Consider the following 15,134-nt stretch of genomic DNA (forward strand, 5'->3'; position numbering starts at 1 on the left):
ACTGCTAGTGCAATATAGATGGCGCTGCCACACAAAGAAGGAAAGAGAAAGAGCAACCTAGTTATGTTCTGTTCCTGTAGATGTCGCACACAAACGTGTTAGAAATGGAAATGGCGCTAAATAATTATCAAGTTAAAACTTCCTACTCGTTTATTGTTGTTTGTGTAATTATGCCAGTGATATTTATAAACATTTTAAATTATTAATTGACTATGTATTGTGCTCACTTATGTGTTATGGTGTTATGGTAAGTCACAATCACGTTTTGCTTGGGGAATTGATTTTTAGTTTTTAATATAGGTTATATGTTCCTAACTCCTTATATTTCAAGTATAATAATAGATTTAATTAGCAATTTTCATTTTCATTACATCTTTGTTATATGATTTGGGCATTTTGTGCTATAGTGAATAATTACCTCTACTTCTAATATAAAAATACTTACTGTGAAGAAGCCAAACTTTATCTTTAAACTGTTCTTTTATGAGGTGCAACAAATCGAGTACAATTGCACGCAACAATTGTAAATAAATAACAGCCAGTAAACGACAAATTGTTTATTAAAATTAATAAGTAAAACAGAAACATGAATACATAGTAATTACTTGCATTTAAATTACTTATATTTACAATAAGTTGTTGGTATTTATACTCCTAACAGGGGAGTGAAAAACTGGTGGTGGGCTGTACAACATTACATTACATCGTGGTTTTTCTTTACAATTAATTATATTTTAACAGTGTGACAATGTAACGTTAAAAGTCTAGGAACACTTAATTTTGCAAAATGTTACACAGAGAGTGTCACACAATATGTACCACTAATAGTATTATGAATGGTGCCAAATCAAAAATATGCACGTCGTATCGGAAATCTATCGAGTACATTCACCGGCGTGTACGCCGTGATGTATAATTTGTAATTTTTCGTAGTATAGAATTGTAAATATATTTTTTATAAGTGCAGTTGACGAGACGTTGCATATTTTTGATCGTGCTCCCACCGTCAGGGCAAACGTAAAGAGTCGAACAGTGACGTGTTTAGGTTTACGCTGACGTGCGTGTATATCTTACCCAGAGTGTTAATTTTTCCGATATAAATATGTGTATGAATAGACATATATTTTGTTACGAGATTCCCTGATACTAATACATGTTTTAAAACTGTGTAGTCGTTTGTACTTGAAAGTTCCTGAGTTTATGTCAACATCTAGGTAAGGTCCGTATAAATAATACAAAAACTATTTAAATACATACTTTTTGTACTAATTTTTTTCTCTTAAGGGTGAAGCGGTCTGCTCACACGTCAAATTTACGCTTGAGGTAGATTTTGTATTTGTACTGAAATTTTTCCCAACAATTAGTGATCATATAAATAGGTAACAGGCAACAATTAAATCCAATGTTTCATAAACATTATTCGAGTGCCACTATTTACAAGCATCTCGCCAGCAAGCCAGAAATAAACGGCGCACTTGCTGCACGTTTTACGCACGACCGAGCTTACTGTATTTATTGCCAAAAATTATTTGTACGGATGTACAACCTTTCGTAACGTTCCACGTCCAAATCCGCTTCGGGTGATCCTATGCCTACCCGTTTACCTTCCGTTTTGCTGGCAGACTTATGTGATTTTTTTTTACATATAACAATCATACATCCACGAACACATCTTATAGTAAATATTTTTCTTCATGAATGTAATCCTAACTATTACAGTTAATAAATAATGAATCTTTTAAACGTCCTGAACAGTTCCTGAGATTATTGCAGCTATATGTGACAAAAACGTTACATTATATTCCATGTTTCACACAACATTAACATTGCATTGCCACTACTCTATTTTACTCGTAATACGAATCCTAGTGCCTTGGACCTAGAAATTTTGAATAGAAATGATCCGTCTTGTTGTTAATTTTATAATTCGCTGAAGAGTAGAGAAAAGAAGCTTTGTTGATCGAACCTAAAATTGATTTACGCTATTTTTAGAGACAAAACTGGTAAATTTAGTCGTTTTCTGGGGCAGTTTCTATTAGAAGAGACGTAATTTAATAAAAATTAAGCTTTTCCAACAGTGCTAGGATCCATAAACCTTAAAGCCAGGTCATTTTCTTTAATAGTAATGCTCTTGCAGAACTGCATATATGCATATATATAGACACCTGTTATTAATCACTATTTGAATAAAATTGTCAAAAACCACAAGTTCTCAATGAAATTGTCAAAAACTATGCAGAATAAAAAAGTATGTATTTTATGACGTCCCTATCTATGTCAAATTTTCATCCTAAACGATCATATCGCAATTTTTCACTATCCCAAACCTAATTTACATATGTTTCGCAGTGCCATCACCAAAAAAAAAATGTTAACCATGTCAAAATCCTCTCCAACGTCCAACATGTCAAGTAATTATCGCACATCTTGTGATTATAACAAATTAATAGAATTGATTTTTCTCTCGAATTAATAAAATATTTACACTCAATTAAACTTAAACTTAGAAGCATTAAAAAATAAACTTTTATAACCTAAGGTTGTAAACATCGAACCCTGATGCCTCAGAATAGATTAAATCTATGATGATCAATAAAAATTACCCGTTTCAAAAATGATTTATAGCAAATGTACGTTCTCGCAGGCGTACCCGTCGACCGGACAATACAAGAAAGCGTATCACCCATACAAATAAATATAATTACAAAAAGAATCTTTGATGTATTGTTCGGTCGACTATTCACAAACATTCATCCACTTAAAACTAAACCTTATTTCAACGAGGAAACACCCAGGAGCCTTGACTGCGAAAAAATTAATCCCGATTATAAAGATTTTTAATAAAACTAAATTCTGATTTGACACCACAAAAACCGATGGAAATATAAAATGAATGGTCTAGGCTTCTGGATCGCCTCGCTCGTTTTGAATTCTCACACTTTCAGAAAACAAATTATCAAAGACATTATAAAGAATCCAACCTAACTTCATCCCATGACGTAATAATTCTCCTGTGAATCCCCAAGTTTGTGCCGAATTGTTGTCCGAATGACATATTTTTCCCTGACTTTCCGCAATGACATTAGGTTGTAATTTTTCATAATCGTCCCTATCAGATATTTCGGCCGTCCGACTTTTTTATGAAAAAAATCGGACGGCCCTCGAGATATATTTCCACTAACACCTGACCTGAGACAAGCGGAACTGGCAGTCCGTAAAATATATTGCGTTATGCAGTTATTTATATTAACATTTGTACTATATGCTTTGCTATATATTTATAAATGTATAACAATGAAACTATCATACACTGTATATACTCTTAACTATAAAAAAATAAATAATCGTGAAGTTTGTCATGTAATATAGAGGTAGTTCGGACTAAAAAAAAAGAGTGAAACCTGCATGTCGAGACCTTTTAGCTTTCCGTTTCTATGAAGGGGGGGAATACTGTAAATGAGGTAGACTGTTCCTGTGTATTTTTTTGCGCTACTGTAACCTGTTATGACTAGTACTTGCTTATAAATTAATATCTATTTGGTTTATACGTACGATTTATATTATATGGCAATCGGTCAATGAAACATCCGTTTTTTAAACTATATAATAGGCTTAAATATATACTTTTAAAAAATATATCAATCGACACAATCAGGGTTCATTTAGCATGGATTGATATCTCCAACTGCTTAAATATAAATGAAACTTTAACATTATTTGAGCTAGCAAAAATAATAGTGCATGACGATTCCCAAAAACGACCGTCCCAATGAAAATGCTAAAAATGGAGGAATTTTGCGAGTTTCGCTCATGGCGTATTATCACAATGAATATATTTACAAATCGGGGAAAGCCTAAAGCAATTTATTAGAAACAAATATGTTAGTAATAGTTGCCTGAAGCAATATTAAAATTAAATGCTATGGAAATGGAAATATTGCATGATATGAAGACCACAGGGGAAAAGGGAGGTTTGTCACAAAATACTAGTTTAGAAAATTAATTTTTCGTTGATTGATAAGATATATGGGATCAATATTTTGTATTAGTTTTAGCCAGTGGATAACATTAAATAGATGTGAATCCTGAAACTATTGAGAAAACAGTATTCTCAAGAGATAATGAACATTATGAATTTCTAAGAATGCCTTTTGGATTGAAAAGTGCCCCTCCATTGTTCCAAACCATGAATTACAAAGTTACAAAGTTAAAAAGCAAATAAATTCAGTGAAGATTACAGAAAATCTCATGAAAAATGATGCCAGATATATTTCCTACCCAACATAATATGTAACCTTTTGGACAAATTAAGATGGGATCAATATTTTGTATTAGTTTTAGCCAGTGGATAACATTAAATAGATGTGAATCCTGAAACTATTGAGAAAACAGTATTCTCAAGAGATAATGAACATTATGAATTTATAAGAATGCCTTTTGGATTGAAAAGTGCCCCTCCATTGTTCCAAACCATGAATTACAAAGTTACAAAGTTAACAAGCAAATAAATTCTGTGCAGATTACAGAAAATCGCATGAAAACTGATACCAGATATATTTCCTACCCAACATATGTAACCTCTTGGACAAATTAGCATGGGATCAATATTTTGCATTAGATTTAGCCAGTGGATAACATTAAATAGATGTATGTGTATCCCGAAACTATTGAGAAAACAGCATTCTCAAGAGATAATGAACATTATGAATTTCTAAGAATGCCTTTCGGATTGAAAAATGCCCCTCCGTTGTTCCAAACCATGGAAGGTTTACCCCACAGATGTCTTATATCGTTACAAGAACAATTGAAGTGGTGCCATTCTACAATGAAGTTGTTTTTATAATAAAATATATGGGTTTGTCTACTAGATGGCAGTGCCAAGGGATATATTGTGGACAACACATTTTTCTCCTGTTGTCTTCATATGTCATGGTGTATTTTCTACAGAGGAGACTGAAAATCTCTATAGTTTAAATATGTGGAAACTGGATTATAGAAATTATTGTATAAGTGACTGAAGTTACCATTTTTTGCACTTTTATTGGGAAAAGTAAACTAAAAACTTGATTCGTGAACAAAACAAAATTCATTTCCTATTTAAAAACCGAGCAGCAGAATTTCGCACGCACTATCATTCGAAAATAAACACGTTATCGCGGGTCTGACCCGCTACTGAGCTGTTCAGATATCTTAAAGCTTAGAGATATAGACGAAAAATGTGAGTAACATCTTCAACGCAATGAAAAAATATATTCTTGGATTTGCGTGTATATTACCTGAGTTTAATACGAAACTTAAAACTAGATTATTGTTTTGTGTTGCACTAATGACTAGCGGATACTAACTTGATAAAAAAATCCTGAGGCAGAGTAGTTACAATTGAGGTAGTTCGCGGCCCCTCTTGGGCCATTTAAAGTTACTCCTTACTTAAACCTAATGGGAAAAATAACCATCTTTAAAAAATATAATAAGTACAAACAAAAAAAATATCTCCTATAACCGAAATAACAAAATGAAAATGAATTATAAACGGCAACAGTTCCCTAAAAACTAGAAACTAAAAAAAATAACAAGCTGAACACAAATTTCAATGTTACTCTCTCGGCCGAAGAAGAATGGGAACAAAACAAGTCCAGCTTGGTTTGTCGAAACTTTTTCCGTCTCCTTAAAGGTTAGTCTTTAACTAAAGTATAAAAAATGACACGTACCATATTTTAAGGGTAACAACACAGACAGTAGTCATGAATTTCCGAGACGGCCGGGACCTGCCCTTGAGAATATATTATATTTACATCAGATCTCGGGCGGCGGGCCATCCCGAAAAGCGCACCGAACGTCGTTCTACTTGCTGCTTACGGGTTGTGGTTCAACGCCTGCTGTTGCTGCTGCTGCTGCTGTTGTTGTTGCTGCTGCTGCTGGTTCTGCTGGAACGCCTTGAGGCTCAGCTCGGCCTTGTGCTCCCGCGCTATGTGTCTCCGCACGGTGTTGTTGCGGGTGAAGGTGCGGGAGCAGAACGGACAGGGCACCCTGATGCCCTGGTGCCGCTGTCTTATGTGGGCTCTCAGGTTGGTCTCGTAGCCGTACAATCTCTCACAAAAAGGGCACTTCAATTTCTTTCCTGAAATATAGAACGGTATTATACAAAAAAGAGCAAAGTATCAAATGATTGTTCAAAGTATTAAAGGGCATATACTCCAGTGCCGGAAGAAATAATAAATAAATCTCTGACGCCGGACCGGACTAACAGTTGCAAGCGACAAGAAACAGACGAAAATCTGCAACGCCGGACACACACAGGAAAAAGACCACGGCACATTGGCGCCAAGGACCAGATACTTATACCTGCGAGGGACTCCACACCACGACGAGTCTCCAACACTCGTCCCGACAACATTTCTTTTCACTGCACTTTTGTTTTAAATAAAAAATACCTTTTATTTGCCGTTGAGAGAGAGTTTCATTTTGCTGTACAGCCAAAGGAACCCTCAAGTCAAACCATAATTTCTACCACTTCTAATATGGTGAAATAATTTTGTGTGTTCTCTAGAATGTTATGAAATGTAATGTGCAATTCGTGTCGCATAGTGTTCCAATAATTCGTTCGGTCTGAGATGATCTATAGTTACTAGTGCTGGCAAAAACCGGACAAAAGTGAAACCGGTTAACCGGGTTCCGTAAAAACCGATTTCAGATAAAACCGGTTAGTCGAATAGTTGCTAAAACCGGTTATTCGAATAACCCATTACTTGAATCGCCAAAACCGGATACCTGAAAATCGGTGCTTTACAAAGGCAGACCCGGAGAAATTGTCTAAAAAAAAATACAAAACTCTTTACAAAAATCTGGAAGTCGGTCAATTGCAATCGAACAAATCGATGTCTAAAAAAAAGGGAAGTAGATCATCGAATAATCGGATATTTGAAGATTCGAATAACCGAATAACCGGTTTTCGTCGAATAACCGAATAACCGGTTTTCGGATATTTGAAGAATCGAATAACCGAATAACCGGTTTTCGGATTTCATAAAAGTTCGAATTATTCGAAACCGGTTAACCGACTATCCAAAAAACCGATTTCAGTTGCCAGCACTAATAGTTACAGGCAAAAGGAGAGATGATTGATTTCTCGAAACCTTATCCTTTCTCAACATTCAAATTGCAAATGCAGAAAACGGAGATGAGACAAAATTAAATGAATTTTTCATTACTTACTAAAAATTAGATTAAGAGTATTTAGAAAAAATGATAGTCATGCATTGAAGAAATTTATTATTTTGATAAAACATGAAATGACGGTCATATGGTTTCAAAAGTTGGGAAGATTTAAATATCTTCAGCAGATGAGAAGCATTTTTTTTTTAATTTATAGGACTTTCTGGGAAGGGATTATCTGAAGTGAATGCCGATTTTTCGGATAATACTATTCAAGTCGCAAAAAACAGAAAGAGTACCACAAAATAGTTTGCATATATTTTGCCTCATTTGAATTTGGTATAGTGATTGCCATGGATAGTGCGCCTTACCATGATCGAATAATAGAAAAATTGTCAATATTTACAAGGAGAAAAGGGAAAATCATGGTGTTGAGAATTATCACTGCTTACTATTTTGACACTGGAGTATACGTGAATTAATATTACTCGTAAGACACAGTATTTTTAAATCACGGAGTGCAACAAACCAATAAATTAAAGAGAACGTTTCGTTTACTCACCATCGGGCGTGTTGACAGTTCCGGTCTTGTGGGACAGCTTCCCTGCGACCGTGCTCCACAGGGGCAGGAGGTCCTTGTCCCTGTCATGGTTGTAGTTTGTTTGCGGCCCGATGGCCCCGTTCGCCGCCTTCCCTCCGCCGCTGTTGAGCATGTTGCCGCCGCCACTACCACCGCCTGCGGTACTGCTCGGCGGCTCGTCCTGTTGCATTCCCGGCTCCATCTTCATTCGCAAATCTGCAAGAAGGCGCAAGTTATTACTACGAACACAAATAAGGTTCACGCGGAATATTCCTGGACAGGTCTTACAAAGTTTAACACCAGGTAGAACTCCCCAAAACAGTAAAAAAACTTTCCATGTCCGATGATTCGTATTAAGGGTGTTACTCCCTTCGAAAATATTGATTGGATTATTTTCTTTTATTAGTAATAGACAACAGCGGAAAAAGAGAATTCAGAATTGTGGTTGATTACAGAAATCTAGATGGAAAAATTGTATTTTGGACAAATTAGGACGGGATCAATATTTTACAACATTAAATTTAGCCGGTGGATAGCAATAAATGGAAATGTATCTTAAAGATATTGAGAAAACAGCATTCTCAACAGGTAACGGACATTGCGAATTTCTGAGAATGCCGTTTGGATTCAATAATGCTCCATCTATGTTCTAAACTATGAATTATGTTCTATCAGGTTCACACCATAGATATTTTACAACATAGTTACAAAAACTCATTGAACATTATGAGTTTGTTAGAATGTCTTTTGGATTAAAAAATTGGACGTGTATCCTGGACCTTTTTTACTATTTTGACGAGCTCTATCGGCTGTTAGAGTTTGTAACATCCAACAAGTTATATTCTGAACTCGCCACTCACCTTCTGGACATCCTGGGTCCTGGCACCTGTCGGAGGTGTTGCTCTCTGGGCAGATGAGTGCCGTGGCCTGGTCGGGATCGAACCTGTTCTCGGACGGCGCGTCGGCCTCTGGCTGGCCTGGCAAGTTGGAGGAGGAGGAGGGCCTGTAGCCGAGCGATAGTGCCCCCGGCGACCCGGGCCGTCCGACGGCCTTGCTGCCGTCCCTCAACACCGACGCCCTCACCGACTCCTGCAGGATCTCGTTGGGGCTGCGCAGCGGCCGCTTCTCGAAGTTGCCGCCCGCGTTCTGCATACGCTGGTCGTATCTGTAGTGGTGGGGGTGCATGTAGGGCGACGACACCGTCGGCGAGTAGCTGGGGGACGGGCTGGACTGGTGGTGGCTGTTGGAGCCGTTGTTGTCTAGTTCTTCTTTCAATACCTGGAAGTAATGCGGGTGAGATGGAATTGCTACTCAATTGCCTGCTGGAACAGGGCACTGCTTTGTGTCTATTGGTAGAGAGCAACCTAGTATTCTGTAGAAAGGTTGGTTTTATAAGCTAAGCTAATAAATAAGTCAAGGTAAGGATTCACGCTTGCCCAGGCCACGCCTCCCTACTAAGAGAGATCTAAATATACGATTTTTAAATGTTCACTATTTTTCGCGCCCGCCGAATTCGCATTATAGTCGCTGGCAACTAATTTGCGCAAGCCTCCAAGCTTTTTACTAGAGCCTATAGCCACCTTCCATCTCTTTAACAAGCGGATCTTTCAATATAGCCCTTCTTTTCTACCAACTCAGCGCTCGCAGTTCACATTTCAAAATAAAACTGGGCAATATCAACAATTGGGTGGACTGATAATACAAATCAGTAAGGAAAATACACTTTTTATAAATATAATTATGTTATATGGCGATAAAGTACTTTAACCTTGAACAAGTCTATGATATTATAAAAACGAGTAAATTTTTCAGTTTTGCCAAACTGGGCCAGTTCGATCATCGTATTCGGTAAAGAGCTCATATATTTCCTTTTGTTTTTTTTTTATCCCAGAAAAGTGTATTCGATATATTACTTTGATTTTTAAATTTCCACGATGAATATGAACGAAAATGTTACATTAATACACATTATGTTAAATAATACACGCATATGTTTAGTTTTAAATTTATGAATACACGTAAAATATATATTTGACGATTTTGACAACCATATAACTTCTTCGGAATTATATGCTGAATTATGGAATAAAGAATATCTGTAACAGGAACGCTACTGGTTGTCACTACGTCTCTAAATTAGATTAAACTTTTTCAAATACGTGAAAAAATATTTGGCAGATGTTAAAATCGCAATATTTACATATTTTTTTATACAAATAGTTTTTTCGGTTGATAAAGAACTGTGACCTTGAGCAAGTCAGCCATATTGAAAAGGAGTAGATTCTTCTATGTTCTGCTGGTTTACGAGATTTTAAAATTTCTTAGGGAATTTCTTATCGGTATTGAAAATTAAATGTATAAAATGAATGGTCTCTTACAGCTGTCGTACTGGATATTTTTCTTAATTGATCTATATATTATGATTGTCTTTTATAAATGTTTCGAAGCCGTAGATTGTCTCGTTACGTTCATCGCACTTTATTCATAAACTGCAGAAGCTTCAAAATATGTGCCATATGTTCCCAAACGTGAATATGTGTTATGTAGCAATACGCCTAGTGTCGAAGCGGATTTAGATAAAGGCGAGAATATTTTGCCGGACTAGGTGGTAACTATAAAGGCATTAGTACCCGTTTGGCAGGTCCTATAGAATTATAATGTACGGCTGACCCTGAACCAGGAGCGGTCAAGTAATTTTTTTATTAAAGGAAGTGCTGAATATTTCATTATTATTGTGATCCTCACCTTACATAACACGGGCATTTTTATGACCACGAAATACGCATCGAAAATAATTTTCCTGTTTAAAAAACACGATTAATATGTAGATTTCCTTTGGGCGCCGTATAAATACAATTTATCTCTCGCATCTACGGTATCTGCACCTGTTGTTTTGAGACACAATAAAAAAAAATTCGAAGGCAATCGTATTTACTTGATACGAGTATAAAAACACTATTTTCGAAACTGCGGCGCGGGTAAATTCGACTCGAGACGAGGAGAAAGTGGCTAATTCGACTGACTTAAAATCTACAGAGAGCGCAATACTAGCATTGTTTCCTGAATATATTAAAAATAGTAAATGCTTATGATTATGTGTATACTTTGTTTTGATGCTGTCTGATAGATATATTTATCTCTGAACGATAGTATTTTTATGATCTGTTTTTATAATCTCAATGTTATCTAAATAATTTGAGAAAGTTGACAACAATATGTACAAGTTTTTATAATTAATAAGATATTACTAAACTCCTTAGACATTTTCCATCACCTATTATCTTGAACTTTGCTAATAAATACTTAAATAGCAAAATAATCTACAGTTCTGATGACATGATTTTTTAACATTAATTGTACTTAAAATTTGAAGGTTCTGGTGCTGTTCTGTACGTATAATAATAACGGAAAGAAAACTTTTTTGCCTCTTCTGAATAATTAACATATCGACGCTTATTATTTGTCGCACATGAGTGTTCGTCATCAGCGACGACATCGTTTTAAACACCCCGCCGTTGAATGAAGGCCGAGATCTTTTTCAACGCATTCACGCACACCCACCTTGAGATGCTTCCTGGACGACTCCAGGCTGGTGTCCATGGGGGTGACGCTCTGCGCCACGGCCAGCTTCTCGTGCTCGATGCTGAGCCCCTTGACCTGCAGACATTCGGCCGCCTTGAGGAAGCTGGACAGGGAGTCCTGGGACACGTGCACCTCCCCCTTGTACATGAACTCCAGCAGGGCGGACATGTTGGAGGCCGACGTGCCGTCCAGGATAACCAGCAGGTTCTGGTGCAGCGGCGCCGTCTCGAACAGGTCGGCCAGGTGTTTGCTGCACGCCGCCAGGATCAGTTTGTGTGCCTTGAAAGTCACCCCTGCAAAAAAACAACGTTTTTTAACTAATTAGGTTCGATGTAACGGTTCCGTTAAGGAACCCTGGGGGTGGCAGTGGCGTTAAAGGAGCTAGTCGGCCAGTCTGTGAAATTTGTCATGCCCACTACGTGTCTCGGCGGCCGGGGAATTCGGTGAGTCTTACTCGAACATTACAAATAACCGTTTTCGAGACTCTGCCGGAAAAATAAGTGGGCGAATGGCCGTACCCGTCCGCTATCACGCCAAGAGGAAGCGTGCTTTCCGTCTCTCTCTCTCTCCGGCTGCAACGGAAGATCGGAGCTTGTTTACAGTTGTATGCACTTGACCCAGTGACACGGTTTCGGCGTTATGCAGTTTGTCGGTAATCGCAGGCTGCTCGAAATAGATAAACAGGTTGGGCAATATTTACTTTCGTAAAGTCGCGCGACGTTGCCTTGGAGCGGCGCGCTATTTTCGAGCCGTTTCGAAATCTCGATTGAGAATTGGCTTGACGGACAGGTTCGTGAAAAGCGAATTTGGGGAGGTCGCCGTAAAGTGCACATTTATGAATTAAATGTATGTCTACGTAAGAACAGAAAATGGAACTCTGAACCATAAAATATTCTCTAGGATGACGTCGTACAGTGTTTTTGATGTAAAATATTGTATATATGTGTTTCGTTAATTATTCTAAAAACATTAGTGAAGGCAAAAAACAATGGTGGCTCTAGATCGGAACCGTGAGGAACTTCGTAAGTTTCCAGATAGTCACTTAACTATAAAAACAACTATATTTTGGAAAGTATGGAACAATTGAAGAATCTTAAAATAAAAACACTTGAAAATTACTTATTCAAATAACTCTTTAGATATATTTTGCTGGAATAAACCACAACCACAAGGTAAATATAGTGTTTTTTTCTAGAAACAAATATTAGTTCTTACTAGTTCTTCTCTATAACTAAAAAAACAACGTATTTTTAACTCGATTTTTAACCAAATTTCTTCTTAAAAGCAAACCGAAAAACCGAGCTAAGAAAAAAAATTATATCTTTTCATCAAAGATCGCCACGGTAGCGCAGTCGGTCGAGAGTGCGGTGGCAAGCATTTCTCGGCTAGGCTTCCTACTCTGGTCCGGGTTCGATCCCCGGTGTCGGCACTGGCAATGTCGATGAATAATAGGTGTTTGTCCGCGTTTTTTCAAGTGTAGCCCCCTTCCGCACAAGCCTTTGGCTTTTGGATTTGGGGGTTGTCTCATTTCTGTAGTGTGTTTTATGTTTTTTTTTATGTTTATCAGCTTCTGTTGAAAGCAAAAATAAGTCCAATTAAATGGACCTTCAAATCGCAATATTGGTCAACCTGCCTGAAGTTAGTTTAAGGTCTAACAATACCCGACAGTAATTTTTTTTAACCCCCGGCCAGGGGTGAAAAAAGATAAAGGATTTTTCAAGATTTCAAAAGGGGTAAAAGCTAGAAAAAAGTTTCTTATAAAGTAAAGCATAAAATTCTACATTGAAATGGTCTATTGACTTTTTCTTGTACTATTAAAATTAACAGGGTTAGGGAGACTAGAGCTTAAGGGATGATTTAAGAAATTTAAAAATCATAACAAGCTGAAAAATTAATGAATTTTATTTTTTTGCTTCAATTTTCTCTAAAAAATATGATATCTTCTCAAAGAAATAGATACATTTTTTAGTTTTTAATAAAAAAGTTATAACAATTTCATTTTTTATTAATCGTTAATGTTTATGATTTAACACTAAAACAATTTGTTTCTATATTGAAAATAAAATTATAAAATTCATTCATTTTTCTGTTTGTTTGATTTTTTAAATTTCTGAAATCACCCCTTAACTTCTAGCCACCCTAACTGTTAATTTTATTAGTACAAAAAAAAGTCAATGGACCATTTTTATGTAGAATTTTATGCTCCACAACTTTTATAAGGAACTTTTTTTTCTAGCTTTTCCCCCATTTGAGTCATCTTGAAAACCCCTTTATTTTATCTTTTTTCACCCTTGGCAATGCACCCATGAAAATTACTGTAACTTATTGTTATTATACAGGGTGTTTCACGATTAAGTCGATAAACTTTAAGGAGATATTCCTCATAAAAAAGTAAGATCAAAATCAAGTATAATTTTTTTTCCAGAGGCTTCATTTCCGGAATATAGGGCATTAAAGATTTTAAAAAAAATTCGAATTTTTTAAATAATTTTGTTCATGCCAAATTTGGCTTAAATACCCTTCTTCATTTAGAAGTTATTTAAAAAATTCGATTTTTTTTTAAATCTAACGCCCTATTATATTTCGAAAATGAAGCGTCTGGAAAAAATTTATACTTGATTTTTTTCTTATTTTATTATGAGGAATATCTCCTTAAAGTTTGTCGACTTAATCCTGAAACACCCTGTATACCCCAAACTAATTTATATCAAATATTCAGACAAGTTGACCAAAATTGCGATTTAATTGGACTAAATGGTGTGATGATTTTTTTAAATAAGATCTAAAGATTATTTTTTAAATATATGTATAGTAAATATTGAAATATTCAAATATTGGTTGCACGCTAAAAAGTACCATTTTTATGGATTTATACTCACACGTTTAGAAAAAATTGAATATGTTCGTTTTAGGTTAAGATTTATAAATTTGAGGTTATGTTTTGGGACTAGAATCATGATTTAGGAATATGTTTAATGTTTATGATTTTTTTTTTGTTTGGCAGCCTTTAGTACATAATTTTCCTTTTTTTTTTTTCATTTTTAGATACCGAATATATCAAACTTCGAATGATCGAGTTTGAGGCTAGAGATTACTTGGCCATTTTGAAAAAATTTTAGGCATATATTCCAATTACCTCACCGGAACTTTATAGTACAGGTAATTTCGGAAAGAATAAAAAAAAATCAGTACTATTTGATTAGTTTTGACGCGTGGCTTGAATTTTTTCCAATATTTCCCACTGTGCGATAATATTGTTAAAATTAATATTTTCATACAAAAAACAAAAAAAATCAATTTACAGAAAAGTGTTTTCATTTTTTCCAAATTTTTCTGGGAAAGAACCATTTTTTTCCAACGCCCAATTTCCCCTTTCTTCTTACTATATAAAAAGTATTCACAGTTTATTTTCCAGTAAATTTCATATGTATATCACAAAACATTTCTTAATTCCTATATCCGAGTGTGCTATATTTTATTTAGACGACCTTGTACAGGCATAAGGCACAAATAAATAATTTTAAATGGGTAAGGGGTCAAAGCTAATATGTCCCTGATCTAATGGCGACCAATATACCCAATAAAATTAATTCTGCTGCAATAGTTGAGGTTTTTAAATATCACCGAGTTGGGAAAACAGTAACAACTAATAACCTTACGGGTCGAAAATATCGTATTATGAAAATGTATGACATTTAACAGGAATTAAATGACGTCAAGACATTCACCTTTACTGTTTACGATTCACATTTATATGTTATTCCTTATATTCGTACAATTTTTGTATATTTGCTTTAAAAATATAAGTTTGGCAACGTCG

General features: G+C 35.7%; 1 protein-coding gene across 3 annotated transcripts in view; it reads right to left on the minus strand.

Moving 5' to 3' along the window:
- Window positions 1-542: 542 nt before the first annotated feature.
- The window catches only part of LOC108913802 (zinc finger protein chinmo), a 190,958-nt gene continuing 176,366 nt past the window's right edge, over window positions 543-15,134 (minus strand). For all 3 annotated transcript variants that reach the window (XM_023454436.1, XM_023454433.1, XM_023454435.1), the window contains exons 3-6: window positions 11,294-11,607; window positions 8,593-9,010; window positions 7,715-7,948; window positions 543-6,118 (exon numbers count right to left, since the gene is read on the minus strand). In XM_023454436.1, the coding sequence (XP_023310204.1) occupies window positions 5,853-6,118; window positions 7,715-7,948; window positions 8,593-9,010; window positions 11,294-11,607 (1,232 nt within the window). In that variant the 3' untranslated portion in view covers window positions 543-5,852. The remainder of the gene's footprint in view (window positions 6,119-7,714; window positions 7,949-8,592; window positions 9,011-11,293; window positions 11,608-15,134) is intronic.

Source organism: Anoplophora glabripennis, unplaced genomic scaffold (assembly GCF_000390285.2).
Source record: "Anoplophora glabripennis isolate ALB-LARVAE unplaced genomic scaffold, Agla_2.0 scaffold80, whole genome shotgun sequence".
In the NCBI taxonomy this organism is placed as follows: Eukaryota; Metazoa; Arthropoda; class Insecta; order Coleoptera; family Cerambycidae; genus Anoplophora; species Anoplophora glabripennis.